Below are 15459 nucleotides of genomic sequence, written 5' to 3'. Positions count from 1 at the left end.
TGGCCTCATAAAATGAGTTAGGGAGGATTCCCTCTTTTTCTATTGATTGGAATAGTTTCAGAAGGAATGGTACCAGCTCCTCCTTGTACCTCTGGTAGAATTCAGCTGTGAATCCATCTGGTCCTGGGCTTTTTTTGGTGGGTAGGCTATTAATTGTTGCCTCAATTTCAGAGGCTGCTATTGGTCTATTCAGGGATTCAACTTCTTCCTGGTTTAGTCTTGGAAGAGTGTACGTGTCCAGGAAATTATCCATTTCTTCTAGATTTTCTAGTTGATTTGCGTAGAGGTGTTTATAGTATTCTCTGATGGTAGTTTGTATTTCTGTGGGGTCGGTGGTGATATCCCCTTTATCATTTTTAATTGCGTCTATTTGATTCCTCTCTCTTTTCTTCTTTATTAGCCTTGCTAGCGGTCTGTCAATTTTGTTGATCTTTTCAAAAAACCAACTCCTGGATTCATTGATTTTTTGTGTCTCTATCTCCTTCATTTCTGCTCTGATCTTAGTTATTTCTTGCCTTCTGCTAGGTTTTGAATGTGTTTGCTCTTGCCTCTCTAGTTCTTTTAATTGTGATGTTAGAGTGTCAATTTTAGATCTTTCCTGCTTTCTCTTGTGGGCACTTAGTGCTATAAATTTCCCTCTACACACTGCTTTAAATGTGTCCCAGAGATTCTGGTATGTTGTATCTTTGTTCTCATTGGATTCAAAGAACATCTTTATTTCTGCTTTCATTTCGTTATGTACCCAGTAGTCATTCAGGAGCAGGTTGTTCAGTTTCCATGTAGTTGAGCGGTTTTGATTGAGTTTCTTAGTCCTGAGTTCTAGTTTGATTGCACTGTGGTCAGAGAGACAGTTTGTTATAATTTCTGTTCTTTTACATTTGCTGAGGAGTGCTTTACTTCCAATTATGTGGTCAATTTTGGAATAAGTGTGATGTGGTGCTGAGAAGAATGTATATTCTGTTGACTTGGGGTGGAGAGTTCTATAGATGTCTATTAGGTCCGCTTGGTGCAGAGATGAGTTCAATTCCTGGATATCTTTGTTAACTTTCTGTCTCGTTGATCTGTCTAATGTTGACAGTGGAGTGTTGAAGTCTCCCATTATTATTGTATGGGAGTCTAAGTCTCTTTGTAAGTCTCTAAGGACTTGCTTTATGAATCTGGGTGCTCCTGTATTAGGTGCATATATATTTAGGATAGTTAGCTCTTCCTGTTGGATCGATCCCTTTACCATTATGTAATGGCCTTCTTTGTCTCTTTTGATCTTTGATGGTTTAAAGTCTGTTTTATCAGAGACTAGGATTGCAACCCCTGCTTTTTTTTGTTCTCCATTTGCTTGGTAGATCTTCCTCCATCCTTTTATTTTGAGCCTATGTATGTCTCTGCATGTGAGATGGGTCTCCTGAAGACAGCAGACTGATGGGTCTTGACTCTTTATCCAGTTTGCCAGTCTGTGTCTTTTAATGGGAGCATTTAGTCCATTTACATTTAAGGTTAATATTGTTATGTGTGAACTTGATCCTGCCATTATGATATTAACTGGTTATTTTGCTCATTAGTTGATGCAGTTTCTTCCTAGGCTCGATGGTCTTTACATTATGGCATGTTTTTGCAATGGCTGGTACCGGTTGTTCCTTTCCATGTTTAGGGCTTCCTTCAGGGTCTCTTGTAAGGCAGGCCTGGTGGTGACAAAATCTCTAAGCATTTGCTTATCTGTAAAGAATTTTATTTCTCCTTCACTTATGAAACTTAGTTTGGCTGGATATGAAATTCTGGGTTTAAAATTCTTTTCTTTAAGAACGTTGAATATTGGCCCCCACTCTCTTCTGGCTTGTAGAGTTTCTGCCGAGAGATCTGCTGTCAGTCTGATGGGCTTCCCTTTGTGGGTAACCCGACCTTTCTCTCTGGCTGCCCTTAAGATTTTTTCCTTCATTTCAACTTTGGTGAATCTGGCAATTATGTGTCTTGGAGTTGCTCTTCTGGAGGAGTATCTTTGTGGCGTTCTCTGTATTTCCTGAATTTGAATGTTGGCCTGCCCTGCTAGGTTGGGGAAGTTCTCCTGGATGATATCCTGTAGAGTGTTTTCCAATTTGGTTCCATTTTCCCCCTCACTTTCAGGCACCCCAATCAGACGTAGATTTGGTCTTTTGACATAATCCCATACTTCTTGCAGGCTTTGTTCATTTCTTTTTCTTCTTTTTTCTTTTGGTTTCTCTTCTCGCTTCATTTCATTCATTTGATCCTCAATCGCTGATACTCTTTCTTCCAGTTGATCGAGTCGGTTACTGAAGCTTGTGCATTTGTCACGTATTTCTCGTGTCATGGTTTTCATCTCTGTCATTTCGTTTATGACCTTCTCTGCATTAATTAGTCTAGCTGTCAATTCTTCCACTCTTTTTTCAAGATTTTTAGTTTCTTTGCGCTGGGTACGTAATTCCTCCTTTAGCTCTGAGAGGTTTGATGGACTGAAGCCTTCTTCTCTCATCTCATCAAAATCATTCTCTGACCAGCTTTGATCTGTTGCTGGCGATGGGCTGTGCTCCTTTGCAGGAGGAGATGCGCTCTTATTTTTTGAATTTCCAGCTTTTCTGCCCTGCTTTTTCCCCATCTTTGTGGTTTTATCTGTCACTGGTCTTTGATGATGGTGACGTACTGATGGGGTTTTGATATAGGTGTCCTTCCTGTTTGATAGTTTTCCTTCTGACTGTCAGGACCCTCAGCTATAGGTCTGTTGGAGATTGCTTGAGGTCCACTGCAGACCCTGTTTGCCTGGGTATCAGCAGCAGAGGTTGCAGAAGATAGAATATTGCTGAACAGCGAGTGCACCTGTCTGATTCTTGCTTTGGAAGCTTCCTCTCAGGGGTGTACTCCACCCTGTGAGGTGTGGGGTGTCAGACTGCCCCTAGTGGGGGATGTCTCCCAGTTAGGCTACTCAGGGGTCAGTGACCCACTTGAGCAGGCAGACTGCCCCTTCTCAGATCTCAACCTCCGTGTTGGGAGATCCACTGCTCTCTTCAAAGCTGTCAGACAGAGTCGTTCGCGTTTCACAGGCTTCTGCTCCTTTAGCTGAGCCCTGTCCCCAGAGGCGCAGTCTACAGAGACAGGCTTTTTTTTTTTGTTTTTTTTTTTTTTTTGAGACGGAGTCTCCCTCTGTTGCCCAGGCTGGAGTGCAGTGGGGCCATCTCTGCTCACTGCAAACTCCACCTCCTAGGTTCGCGCCATTCTCCTGTCTCAGCCTCCCGAGTAGCTGGGACTACAGGCGCCCACCACAACGCCTGGCTAATTTTTTTGTATTTTTAGTAGAGAGGGGGTTTCACCATGTTAGCCAGGATGGTCTCGATCTCCTGACCTTGTGGTCCACCCGCCTCGGCCTCCCAAAGTGCTGGGATTACAGGCGTGAGCCACCGCGCCCGGCCTTTGTTTTCCTTTTTCTAAGCACATATGGTAGAATGTTATATGAGCTTCTGCCTCTTTTCTACTATTTATAGACATGTAGTCTCCATTTTCAGATATACTTCATTTAACCAGTCCGAAGTCCTTTACCTGTTTGAAGTCTCAAGTCACAGTTGTGTATTTCCATGTTTCATTTTGTAGCAGTTTTACTACTGATTGTTACTAAAATGCATCAGCACTGATAAAAGTGGTCTCAGAAAATTCTGAGTTTGAATTGCTCTATTGTTTTTAGTCAGGTAGAAATATCTTAGCAATAAAAATTGTACCCTAAAAATGCCATGTATTAGAAAGTATTAAGTATAAATAGAAAGTTATTTAAAAGTTAAAGCTTCTTTAAAATGTAAAAAGTAGAAGTGATATACTTACATAATCAAGTTATAAATAGCTAAGACAAAAAACGTAAATACCAAGTTTGTTTCTTTTAGCAGAAAGAACCCAGCCTAAAGTTGAAGCCAGTATGATTTTCTTAGAATCACAAAGTGTTCTCTTCAGATAGAGAACTCTCAAAGTTCTCATGGAAATAACAGATGTAAAAGAGCTAAGTGTAACTCTTGATTACTGTGTACCCAAGAGGAGATTAAAATTTTTCCCAGAGAGCAAAAGATTCCTCATGTCCACTTTTGGGGCCCTGGATATCAGAATTAAGTATATGTAAAGTATAGCAGGAGTTTTCAAACCATTTTCATCTGAAGGTCTTAAGTGAGCAGAACGCTGCTGTTCTGAGGATAGTGCTGCTTTGTCTTCCTTTGGGCCTTTGAGTTGGAAGGCATGTTAATAGTTTACTGGTGTCATGAACCTTTGATCTTTGAAGTGGTGATAAACTGGGATTTTATCATCTCATATGGAATTTCAGTAAACCTTATTCTAAATGCAGCATTGTTAGTATTTAGGTTCTTGCCACAACTTAAACTTAAGAATAACATTTAACTTTAATAATGCTTTGTCATCTTCATTCAGAGAAATAACCTTTCTGTTTTTGAGACCTTTGGTTCTGGTAATTCTCTTCAGTTTAGAACTTCAGAAATTTATAATCTTGTATAGATTAAGTTTTTAAAAAATCATATTAGCTTTTTTTCTTGCTGAGTTCTCTTTTTAAGTTTAAACAAAAGTAGTTGTGGTAGAATATATATACATATAAAACCTAAAATTTCCCATCTTAACCAGTTAAGTGTACTGTTCAGTAGTAGAGCATTCACAGTGCTCTACATCCAGTCTCCAGAATGCTTTTCCTCTTGCAAAAGTGAAACTCTTTACCCATTAAACAGTAACTCCCTATTCCCCTCTCCCCCAGCCCAACAACCACCATTCTGCTCTCTGTCTCTCAGAATTTGACTATACCAAGTACTTCATGTAAGTAGAATCATAGAATGTTTGTCTTACTGTGACTGGCCTATTTCACTTAGCATAATATCTGCAAGATTTATCTGTGTTGTGGTATATGTCAGACTTTCCCTGCTTTTTACGGCTGAATAATATTCCACTGTATGTTCATACCACATTTTGAATTTTTTTCTATGTATAGTTGGAATTAAATACTGTAAAAACTATTTTATACTCTTCTTTTAACTTAGCTACCATAATGTAAGCATTTTCCTCTTTGTTTTTTTTTGGAGACAGAGTCTCGCTCTGTCCCCCAGGCTGGAGTGCAGTGGTGCGATCTTGGCTCACTGCAAGCTCCGCCTCCCGGGGTCACGCCATTCTCCTGCCTCAGCCTCCTGAGTAGCTGGGACTACAGGCGCCCGCCTCTGCGTCCGGCTAATTTTTTGTATTTTTAGTAGAGACGGGGTTTCACTGTGGTCTTGATCTCCTGCCCTTGTGATCCGCCTGCCTCAGTCTCCGAAAGTGCTGGGATTACAGGCGTGAGCCACTGTGCCCGGCTGCATTTTCCTCTTTTTAAAAATTTTTTCAGATAATAGTTTATTTGAGATGTACAAAGTGAAATAAATCAATGCTATACAAAAATTAATAAAAATATTTTGCTCTTTTATTTACAAATTAATTTCATAAACTAAACATGATAAAAAGTTCTTGACTTCCATCCTTTATGGCTAAAAAAAATAAATTATTATTATTATTTTATTTTTTGAGACAGAGTCTTGCTCTGTCACCCAGGTTGGAGTGTGGTGGCACGATCTCGGCTCACTGCAAGCTCCGCCTCCCAGGTTCACACCATTCTCCTGCCTCAGCCTCCCAAGTAGCTGGGACTACAGGTGCCTGCCACCACACCCAGCTAATTTTTTACATTTTTTGTAGAGACAGGGTTTCACCGTGTTACCCAGGACGGTCTCGATCTCATGAGCTCGTGATCCACCTGCCTCGGCCTCCCAAAGTGCTGGGATTACAGGCGTGAGCCACCGCGCCCAGCCAGCGAAAAAGAAATTATTTTAATAGCTATTTAAATCTGCCTCCTGCTCCCAGAGAAGTTCATGTATTTTATATATATATATATATATAATACTATATAATAATATAATATATATATATATAATATAGGTATATTTCAAATTATCCCTAACCTTTAAACAAACTTAAGAGTAGATACTGCTCTATTTTCACATAGAATTGTAAACAGCCTTTTAAAACGCTGGAGTAGGCTAAGTGCGGTGGCTCAAGTCTGGAATCCCAACACTTTGGGAGGCTGAGGCAGGCAGATCACCTGAGGTCAGGAGCTTGAGACCAGCCTGGCCAACATGGTGAAACTTCCATCTCTACTAAAAATACAAAAAATTAGGCAGGCGTGTTGGCACATGCCTGTAATCCCAGCTACTTAGGAGGCTGAGGCAGGAGAATTGCTTGAACCCAGGAAGTGGAGGTTGTAGTGAGCCAAGATCATGCCATTGCCCTCCAGCCTGGGTGACAAGAATGAAACTCCATCCTCCCCGCCCCCGCTCTCCCTCCAAAAAAGCAAAAGCTAGAGTAACTTTCCACTAGTTAGAATTGAACTTCATAAAATGTAAACATTTTATAAACCCTACAGTTCAGGTAATTTGATTTAATTATGACTGATCTGTAGGAATATACAATACAAATTTGTCAGTCATCCACAGTTAAGAACAACTATTTATGAAGAAAAATTTTACTATGTTCAGAATAAGATTTTATTCATATTATTGAAGGTAGCTTTGTTCCCAATAAATGCTTCTCCTACTCTTTCTGTATATTTTAGGAGTTGTTTTCAATTCAAAAAGAAATAACATCTAGTTATTTGACTTTTTTTTTTTCTTGCTTGAAACTACTCTGTTTTGGTTTTTATAGATTTAATAAACATTGACAAGGCAGGATCAGTGGACTTCACTGCAACCTCTGCCTCCCTGATTCAAATGATTCTCCTGCCTCAGCCTCCCGAGTAGCTGAGATTACAGGTGCCCGCCACCATGCCCAACTAATTTTCTTGTATTTTCAGTAGAGATGGGGTTTCAGCTGGTCTCAAACTCCTGACCTCAGGTGATCTACCCACCTTGGCCTCCTAAAGTGCTGGGATTATAGGCGTGAGCCACCGTGCTCAGCCCTCTTTTTTCTTTATTGCCTGAGTTCTTGTTTTTTCCGTTCTCTTTGCTGGGCTTTCTCCTCGAAGACTTTTTCCATAGCTTTTGTTTTCTTGAAATTGGGATCTGAGGGATGCAAATTGAACATGTGGGAAGTGTACATTGCCTGAAACCATGCATTGCTAACATTTACCTCAAAGTCATCCTCTAATAATTTCTTTTTTTTCATGAGCTGCTTTTTCTTCTTTTTGCTCAGGTTCTGGTGCTCCACATCTTGTAATTGAAGCGTTTCTTACTTTCCTCGTCCTCATCCAATGAAGAAAGCCATTTCAGCCTTTTGTCTTTCTATTTTAGTTTCTTCTTCTGGAGATGTGCCGTCTTTTGCAGATTTTATCCACTTGTTTCTTTATACCTATTTTTTTAAACTTCTTTAAGCAAGGTACCACTCATTCGTATCAACATCAGAGGGAAGTTAATTTTCACTGGCCTCTTCAACAAGAGTCTTCTTTTTCTTTCTGTCTCTTTTTCTCTTTCTTCTTCTCTAAAAATTGTTCCTAAGGCAATTTTTATCCTTTCCTTCCAATTTGTTCTTGACCATCTCTTTGCACTTTCTTTAAGACCCGGAACCCACTTCATTTCCATTTCCATATCATTTTCTTTGTTTTTCTTTTCTTTTTCTTGAATAACCTGCAAGAGTTGCCTATATTTAGTGATTTGTTTTTCATCATCCTTCTGACTTTTCTTTATTTTCCCATCTTCTTCTGCATTGACTTGGTCATCACCTTGTAGCTCCTCTTCTATCTCCTCTTCATTTTTGCTAGAGGAAGCTAAGTAGTCTTGAAAATCCATGTCCAAAAGCTCTTCCTTTTTAAACTTCCTATTGAATGTTGTAATTCTTTCATGATCAGTCTCATCCCAAGTGATTTCCACCATTGATGGTCCCATTGCAGCAGAGGTGATATATTTTGGTTTATATGCTGTTAAATACACCTCTGAATCCGTGTCCTTGGGCTTATCATCAAAAGTAGTATCATCTGGTATAAACCTTAGATCTGTGAAAGAACAACTACTTTCGAATTCCAGGCCACCACAGTCCTCATAAATTTTACTGGCTGTTTCAGGAGAATCACAGTCTACCACTGCATAATAGTACTTCAGTCATTTGAGAATTAATAATCTCTCAGTTTTTCTCTAGAGGTCCAGTCCTTTTCTGGGGCATCTTCAGAAACACTTAATAGCTCTACTGGTCCTCAAACTTGCTCTTCCTTCACCCTCTCCTTTCCAAACTCTGAAGAATGTATTTTTACAGGATATATAACACCTCCTTTGGGTTTAAATCAATTGAACAGAGCCAGCAAATCTTTTGCCTTTAATCTGTCCAAGTCCATGTTGCAAACTGCTAATTGATGTGTAATGTCATCAGCATGAGGAGCAGGTTTATCTGATTCTCTCCAAGCATGCCCAAAACTAGATTCTTCTGGAAACACATCTGCCATATCATCTTCATTTGCAGAACTAGTTTCTGTATTTCCTTTACTCCTTGCAAGATTAGGGCTGCTGTCACTTTCATCATCATCCTCACAATTCTTGTCATCCTCCTCTTCATCTTCATCATCACCACTTCCATTATCATCATCACCTGAAGCTCTCCCAACAGTTGTAATTTCATTTTTAGATTCCTCATCACTTCCTGTTTTACTAACACTTTCTAAATCTTCCTTCAAAGCATCTTTGTCAAGCATTTTACTGTCTGTTGAGTTTTCATAACCATCACTGCCGCTTGTTGTGGCACTGATGAACCACTGGTTGCATTTATCTTCTTGTCTTGGAACACTTGATCTTGGGAGAGTTCACAGCAGAGGTGCCTGAGTCTAATGTCCTTCATTTTTCTTTGAAAGAAGAGTCGATAGTATGTTGAATAATGTTTTTTTCCTCTTTTGTACTTTTTTGTGTAAATTTTTTGCTGTCCTTCTTTGGACTTATGTTGGGAGCTATCTTAGATTTACATGGTTTTCATTTTTTAAATTATTTCAGAATTATCTATATCAGTTTTATTTTCAGAATCCTTTTGATTAGCTTTCTTGGTTTCTTTTTCTCAACTAGATTTTTTTGAATCTATTGCTTTTTTAGTCTGCAGTTTTTTCTTCTATATTTTCTTTTGATTCATTGCTTGCTATCTTCATCATAAAGATTGGAATCAGAATCTGAAAGGTCATAAAAATGTTTCAAGTCGTCTGTAGTGCTGTGGTTAATGTGGTGTCCTCTTATCCATAGCATAGTTCAACTTGAACTTTTTTTTTTGAAATGGAATCTCGCTCTGTTGCTAGGCTGGAGTGCAGTGGTGTGACCTTGGCTCACTGCAGCCTCTGCCTCACGGGTTCAAGTTATTCTCCTGCCTCAACCTCCCGAGTAGCTGGGTAATCAGGTGCCCACCACCACACCCGGCTAATTTTTGTATTTTTAGTAGAGACGGGGTTTCAACATGTTGGCCAGGCTGGTCTCGAACTCCTGACCTCAAGTGATCCACCTGCCTCAGCCTCCCAAAGTGCTGGAATTATAGGCGTGAGCCATCACGCCTGGCCACTTTTGACTTTTTGATTCTTTTCTGGCATTTCCTAAAATCTCAGGTCCTTTGCTATGTGCTTAAACTGCTGGTCACTGATTATTTCTTGTTTGGTGCCATTTTTAACTTTTAATCTTGCTAAACAAATGCTTGAAGAAACCAAACACATCTGGAGTTCTCTCCCTCTTGTTTAAAAAAAAAACCCAAAAACCTTTGTAAGCATCTTACTGGCTGTGTAATATTTCATCAGATGGATATACTCTTACTTTATGTCATTACTTCCCTGTTGGATATTTGTTCTTAGTGTTGTGCTGTTGTAAAATTATACTCTTTAAACATCCTTTGTATTTTTGTGTTTTTAATTGCCATCTTAGAAGTAGATTAGATATCAAGTTTCTAGGTTATAGAGAATGCTGCCTAACTTTTAGAAAGGTTGTTGCAGTTGTATTTGTCAGACTGAGATATTCTTAATTTTTGCATCTTGTTAATTTGTAAGAGAATATTGACATATGTTTAAATTTATTCATTTCTGTGCTGCTTACTGATGAAATTGTTTTTGAGATCCTTATTCCAAATAACTTACTGATGAATTTTAAAAATATTTATTAGCTATTTATTAAAAAATAAGGTGTGACTTTAGAGGATTTTCCCACTTATCTAGCATATATTAAACAGGAAAGACAAAGAAGGACTTAGGAAAATGAAGTTTGGAAATGTGTGCTTTGCTGACATTATTTAGCTTATTTAAACTTTTTTCAGACTTCTATTCATTTTATTGTGGTACCATTATATTTATTAAATATTATATATATTTATGTATAACATTATTTGGGTTGGGTTTTTTTTATAGTACTGCAAAAAGTACATGTAATTTAATTTTGCTGCAGGTACAAACCCGTAGTGCTGATGAACCAATGACAACATTTGTTGTCTGTAATGAATGTGGAAATCGATGGAAGGTATGGACCCTCTTGGATTCATATTATACTAACTTACAATAGAATGATTTCTTCTGGTCTTTTCATAGGTCTGCCTAGATATCTAAATATATACAGATATGCTCACACTATCCAGTACTCTTGTAGTCCCTGACTACTTGTAATGGAATATACTATCTTGTTACCCTACTAGAAATAAAAGAGTATTAACTTGACCTTACCACCTTTATTTGTTTTGGTACAGGAAATGGGGAGTGAATCTTAACTGCTCAATTATTATATCACCATCCTATTTATACTATATTCATTAAGTAGTTTTGACTCTTGTACTTCAGAAAATCTCTATGTGTTTATTACTTATTTTAATAGATCTTGATTTTGGAAAAATTTTTTTCCCTTGTTGAAATCAGACCCAATGATTTCAGTGTTTATTTTAGAAATTACAGATGAGCACTGCTGTCATTTTGTACACTTTTCACTAAGCCTTCATATTACCTGTGTGCTCTTGAAATTAGTCCCACACAGGCAAGTTTATATTATTTAAATGATTCATTCTTGAGTGATTTTGTGAAACAAAAGCATAAAATTTAAATTTGGGAGCAGAAATACACATCAGTACTAAAAACATTTTAATTATTATAGATGGGGATGTTAAGGGTGTGAGTTTGGGAGGCTTATGTAGTAGGAATTTAGTCTTTGGAATCATGCAAACTGATTTTGAACTCCCTTGCCACTTCCCCATTACTGAACTGTATTGTTCTTATGTATTAAATGTAAATACTACCCACATTTCGGATTGTGATGAAGAGTAGAGATAATATGTTTGATGTGCCTGGTAATTGTTGGTGTTCTAAAAATGCTGGCTATTTTTATTAGTTTTTCTGAAGTTTGTACAAGATTTTTTTTTTTTTCATTTATACTTACATAGACTTTTCAGTTTAATGCTCCTTTTGAATTATTCACTTAGCTTAAAGCATTTTCTAAAAATCAGAAGTGAACTAGAAGCCCTTTGGGCCAGAGTCCCAAACCATATTGAGGATATCCATTTGGCTTCTTCAACTCCACTTTAAGGGGCCAGTACCTATTTTATTTATTCATTAATTTTTTTGAGACAGAGCCTCACTCTGTTGCCCAGGCTGGAGTGCAGTGGCGCTATCTCAGCTCACTCATTCCTTCACCTCCCAGGTTCAAGCGATTCTCCTGCCTCAGCCTCCCAAGTAGCTGGGATCACAGGAACGTGCCACCACGCCGAGCTAATTTTTGTATTTTTGGTAGAGACAGAGTTTCGCCATGTTGGCCGGGCTGCTCTTGAACTCCTGACCTCAGGTGATCTGCCTGCCTTGGCCTCCTAAAGTGCTGGGATTACAGGCGTGAGCCACCGTGCCCGGCCAGTACCCTTATTACGTACAAAGATTTAGTTCTGAGCTGGAAAGATTACTGCTATTAAAAGTATCTTCATGGTTTGAAACAGTATTTCCTACCCATCTCAGGTTGCAGAAGTTGTCATTGGTCTAGGAGAGGGACATTCACCTTTTTCAATCCTGTTGAGCAAATTTGGCCTGTTCTCTTGGATTTGTTTTGCATGATGGATCTTTTTTTTTTTTTTTGAGACGGAGTCTTGTTCTGTTTCCAGGCTAGAGTGCAGTGGCGTGATCTCAGCTCACTGCAACCTCCGCCTCCCGGGTTCAAGATATTCCCCTGCCTCAGCCTCCCAAATAGCTGGGACTACAGGTGTGCGCCACCATGCCCGGCTAATTTTTTGTGTTTTAGTAGAGACGGGGTTTCACCATGTTGGCCAGGATGGTCTTGATCTCCTGACCTCATGATCTGCCCACCTCGGCCTCCCAAAGTGCTGGGATTACAGGTGTGAGCCACCGTGCCTGGCTGATGAATCATTTTTATTATGGTGATGAAGTGTGCAATGCAGTTTGTTTTGAATACATGCAGTTTGTGACACAAGTTTTGACGTAGTACTTAATTGAATTTAAGAAAGTTCAATTTAGGATAGAAAGCTGATGCCTAGGTTGGCATATTTTAGAAGTTCAAGTTTGGAAATTTTTTTTTTTTTTGAGACGGAGTCTCGCGCTGTCGCCCAGGCTGGAGTGCAGTGGCGGGATCTCGGCTCACTGGAAGCTCCGCCTCCCGGGTTCCCGGGTTCACGCCATTCTCCTGCCTCAGTCTCCCGAGTAGCTGGGACTACAGGCGCCCGCCACCTCGCCCGGCTAGTTTTTTTTTGTATTTTTTAGTAGAGACGGGGTTTCACCGTGTTAGCCAGGATGGCCTCGATCTTCCGACCTCATGATCTGCCCGTCTCGGCCTCCCAAAGTGCTGGGATTACAGGCTTGAGCCACCGCTCCCAGCCAAGAATTTTTTTTTTTTTAACCTTAAAAACATAAAGAGGTATTTAATACAAATGCTGAAATTGTTTTATACAAGTTCTTTAGTTATATGTTCCTAGTAGTTCCAAGTTGGGAAAGTCAGGCACTTAAGATAGGTGATTATTATGTGTGAAAAATACAGCATCTTTTTCAAAAATGCATCCTTTTTAAAAGCAGGGTCAGGTGTATGCTGTATTAAATGGGGAATGAACCTTATTGGTATTTAAAGGTCTCACAAAATATTTTTTCTTTTTTGACAGTTCTGTTGAGTTGGAAGAATTGGCAAAATATCTGGACCATTAAGAAAACGGATTTTGTAATTAGCTTTAAACTAGGCCAAGCAACTAGTTTTCCTGTAAATCAGATTTTTAAAGCAACTTGGGTTAGACTTTGTTTTTGACCTAACATCCCTTCCTTTAAATGCCTTCTGTAGTTTCAGATCAGTAGGGAGACCATATAATAATTATATGGTATCTGTTTCAAAACGTATTTTTTCCGTTTTTATAAGTAAGTTGATATCACTTAAATTTTTGGCAATATTTTTTCTTTCTTAACGGAAAATATACGTTAACTTTTTTCTTTTACACTGTGAAAGATACACAGTAGAAATTCTGTTATTCTCTGTTATTAATACATAAATGAAAATGCTTTTTTTTTCATATTGGCATGTAGCTGCAAATATTAAAGGAGGAGAAAAGGTAATATAATTTTAGGTTTACCAAATATGGTGTGTATTCAAATAATACTTGACCAGCTTATCTAAAATGTACATAATTTTGAGGTAGCTTATGAATTTGATTTTAATTATTATGTTCACAAGCTTGGGATATTAGATATTATTTTGCATCTGTAACTAACCGTGATCATCATTTCTTGTAATTTCTTGTACATGTATATTACTTGTTCTTAATAGATTTTTGGAAACAAGACTTTATTGAGATCAGTTTGGTTTTCCTATTAATTTACCTGTTTGACTTTATAATGTGTTTTAGTTTTGCAGAAGAAAACTGTTGTAGTTTAGAAGGCTTTTCATAAATCCCCTCATAGGCAAAGATGAAAACTTCCCACTATTTTTTTCCCCTCTTAGGAAGACATACTGGAAAGAAAATGTTTAGCATCTTAGTGTAGTATAGCTATTGTAAACAGTTCATGACTAGATTTTGATTCGGAAATCTATACTGACCAAGGATTAATCTTAAGGATTGTATAAATCATTAAAGCTGTGGTCTTTTCATGTGGAGATTGATAGAAAATATTTTTGTCCCACGTCTTATTTGCTGACTTTTTCTGTCAATGAGTGAGATTGTTGAACAAACTGAATATATGGGCCATAGCAAGTAGTAGCTTTACAGTACAGATCTTACAATTAAGTTTTACTTTTTGTTAAAGTGTGTACCATTTTTTCGTTTGGAGTAAGACAAAAATTGTTTTCACATAGGTTCCCTAGGGTACACTTGCTCTAGCATACTTTAAAGGCCACTGTTGCAAAGTCTACATTTTATGCTGAATCTGCATTCTGTCAGGCACACATAGAAAGACCTCAGTACATGCTTTGCACTCTCCTTTGCTCCCTTTTTCCAATTTCTTATTGCATATCATTTTGTTGTAATACAGAAAGCAGCATTTTTAAATGTCCTAGTTAAGAATTGGCCCACCGGTACCAACTCAACCTCTATTTTGTCAGTTCATAGTTGAAGATTTTGTTTTATTTCAAAAAGTACATTTTTGAAATAATGAGTTTCAGAATAAAATAATCTCACTTTTAAATTAAGTGATCCATTTTAAAATTTGTAATTCAATAAAGTTTTTTTGTTGTTAAACATGTATCACATTTTGTCATTTTATTTAGACATTGAAGCTTGCTTTACCTTTTGTTTAACCACATACCCGCTCTCCCTTCAACTACTAAGGTATTTCTAAAGTACAGTTTTAATTAAGTGAAGCCTGGTCTTCAGTAAAAACTAGTATTCAGCAGCACTACAGAGCATGTTGTCTTTCTTATCTTTTCCTGGACCTCTGGTGATGGATGGAGTGGCAGGTTCTGAGTAAATATGTGAGCGTGTCCCATGTGTATACTTAATCTAATGTGAGAGACCAAATAGTGAGTCTTGCTATTGGAAAATACTGGACTTTATTTACTTATTTTTTTGAGATGGAGTCTTGTTCTGTTGCCCAGGCTGGAGTGCAGTGGCGCAGTCTCAGCTCACTGCAACCTTTGCCTCCCAGGTTCAAGTGATTCTCCTGCCTCAGCCTCCCAAATAGCTAGGATTACAGGCGCCCACCACCATGCCCAGCTAATTTTTTGCATTTTTTAGTAGAAACGGGGTTTCACCATGTTGGTCAGGCTGGTCTCGAACTCCTGACCTCAGGTGATCCAGCCCCCTCGGCCTCCCAAAGTGCTGGGATTACAGGCGTGAGCCACCATGCCCGGCCCAATACTAGACATTTGTAAAATAATTGGAAGTAAATATTAAGGGTAATATTTTATGATATTTACTTTCAGGGCAAAGTAACAGTGTTAAATGAACATGCAAAGGAATTAGACAAATATAGTGGCAGATAATGAAGAACCATCCTGGGGAAAGCAGAAAATAACAATCTTGGTTTTCTAGCTTACCTGGGTGATGACGAGCATTGGTTTATAA

At 38.4% G+C, this 15459-nt stretch overlaps 1 protein-coding gene and 1 pseudogene across 2 annotated transcripts in view; one reads left to right on the top strand and one right to left on the bottom strand.

Moving 5' to 3' along the window:
* The window catches only part of TCEA1 (transcription elongation factor A1), a 73071-nt gene extending 58434 nt beyond the window's left edge, over positions 1-14637 (top strand). For both annotated transcript variants that reach the window (XM_023184203.1, XM_023184204.1), the window contains exons 9-10: positions 10386-10457; positions 13075-14637. In XM_023184203.1, the coding sequence (XP_023039971.1) occupies positions 10386-10457; positions 13075-13083 (81 nt within the window). In that variant the 3' untranslated portion in view covers positions 13084-14637. The remainder of the gene's footprint in view (positions 1-10385; positions 10458-13074) is intronic.
* Positions 6626-9667, bottom strand: LOC111521064 (annotated as a pseudogene).
* Positions 14638-15459: the final 822 nt, after the last annotated feature.

This window comes from Piliocolobus tephrosceles, chromosome 7, assembly GCF_002776525.5.
Source record: "Piliocolobus tephrosceles isolate RC106 chromosome 7, ASM277652v3, whole genome shotgun sequence".
Classification (NCBI taxonomy): Eukaryota; Metazoa; Chordata; class Mammalia; order Primates; family Cercopithecidae; genus Piliocolobus; species Piliocolobus tephrosceles.
This window is presented reverse-complemented; position numbering and strand designations above follow the sequence as displayed.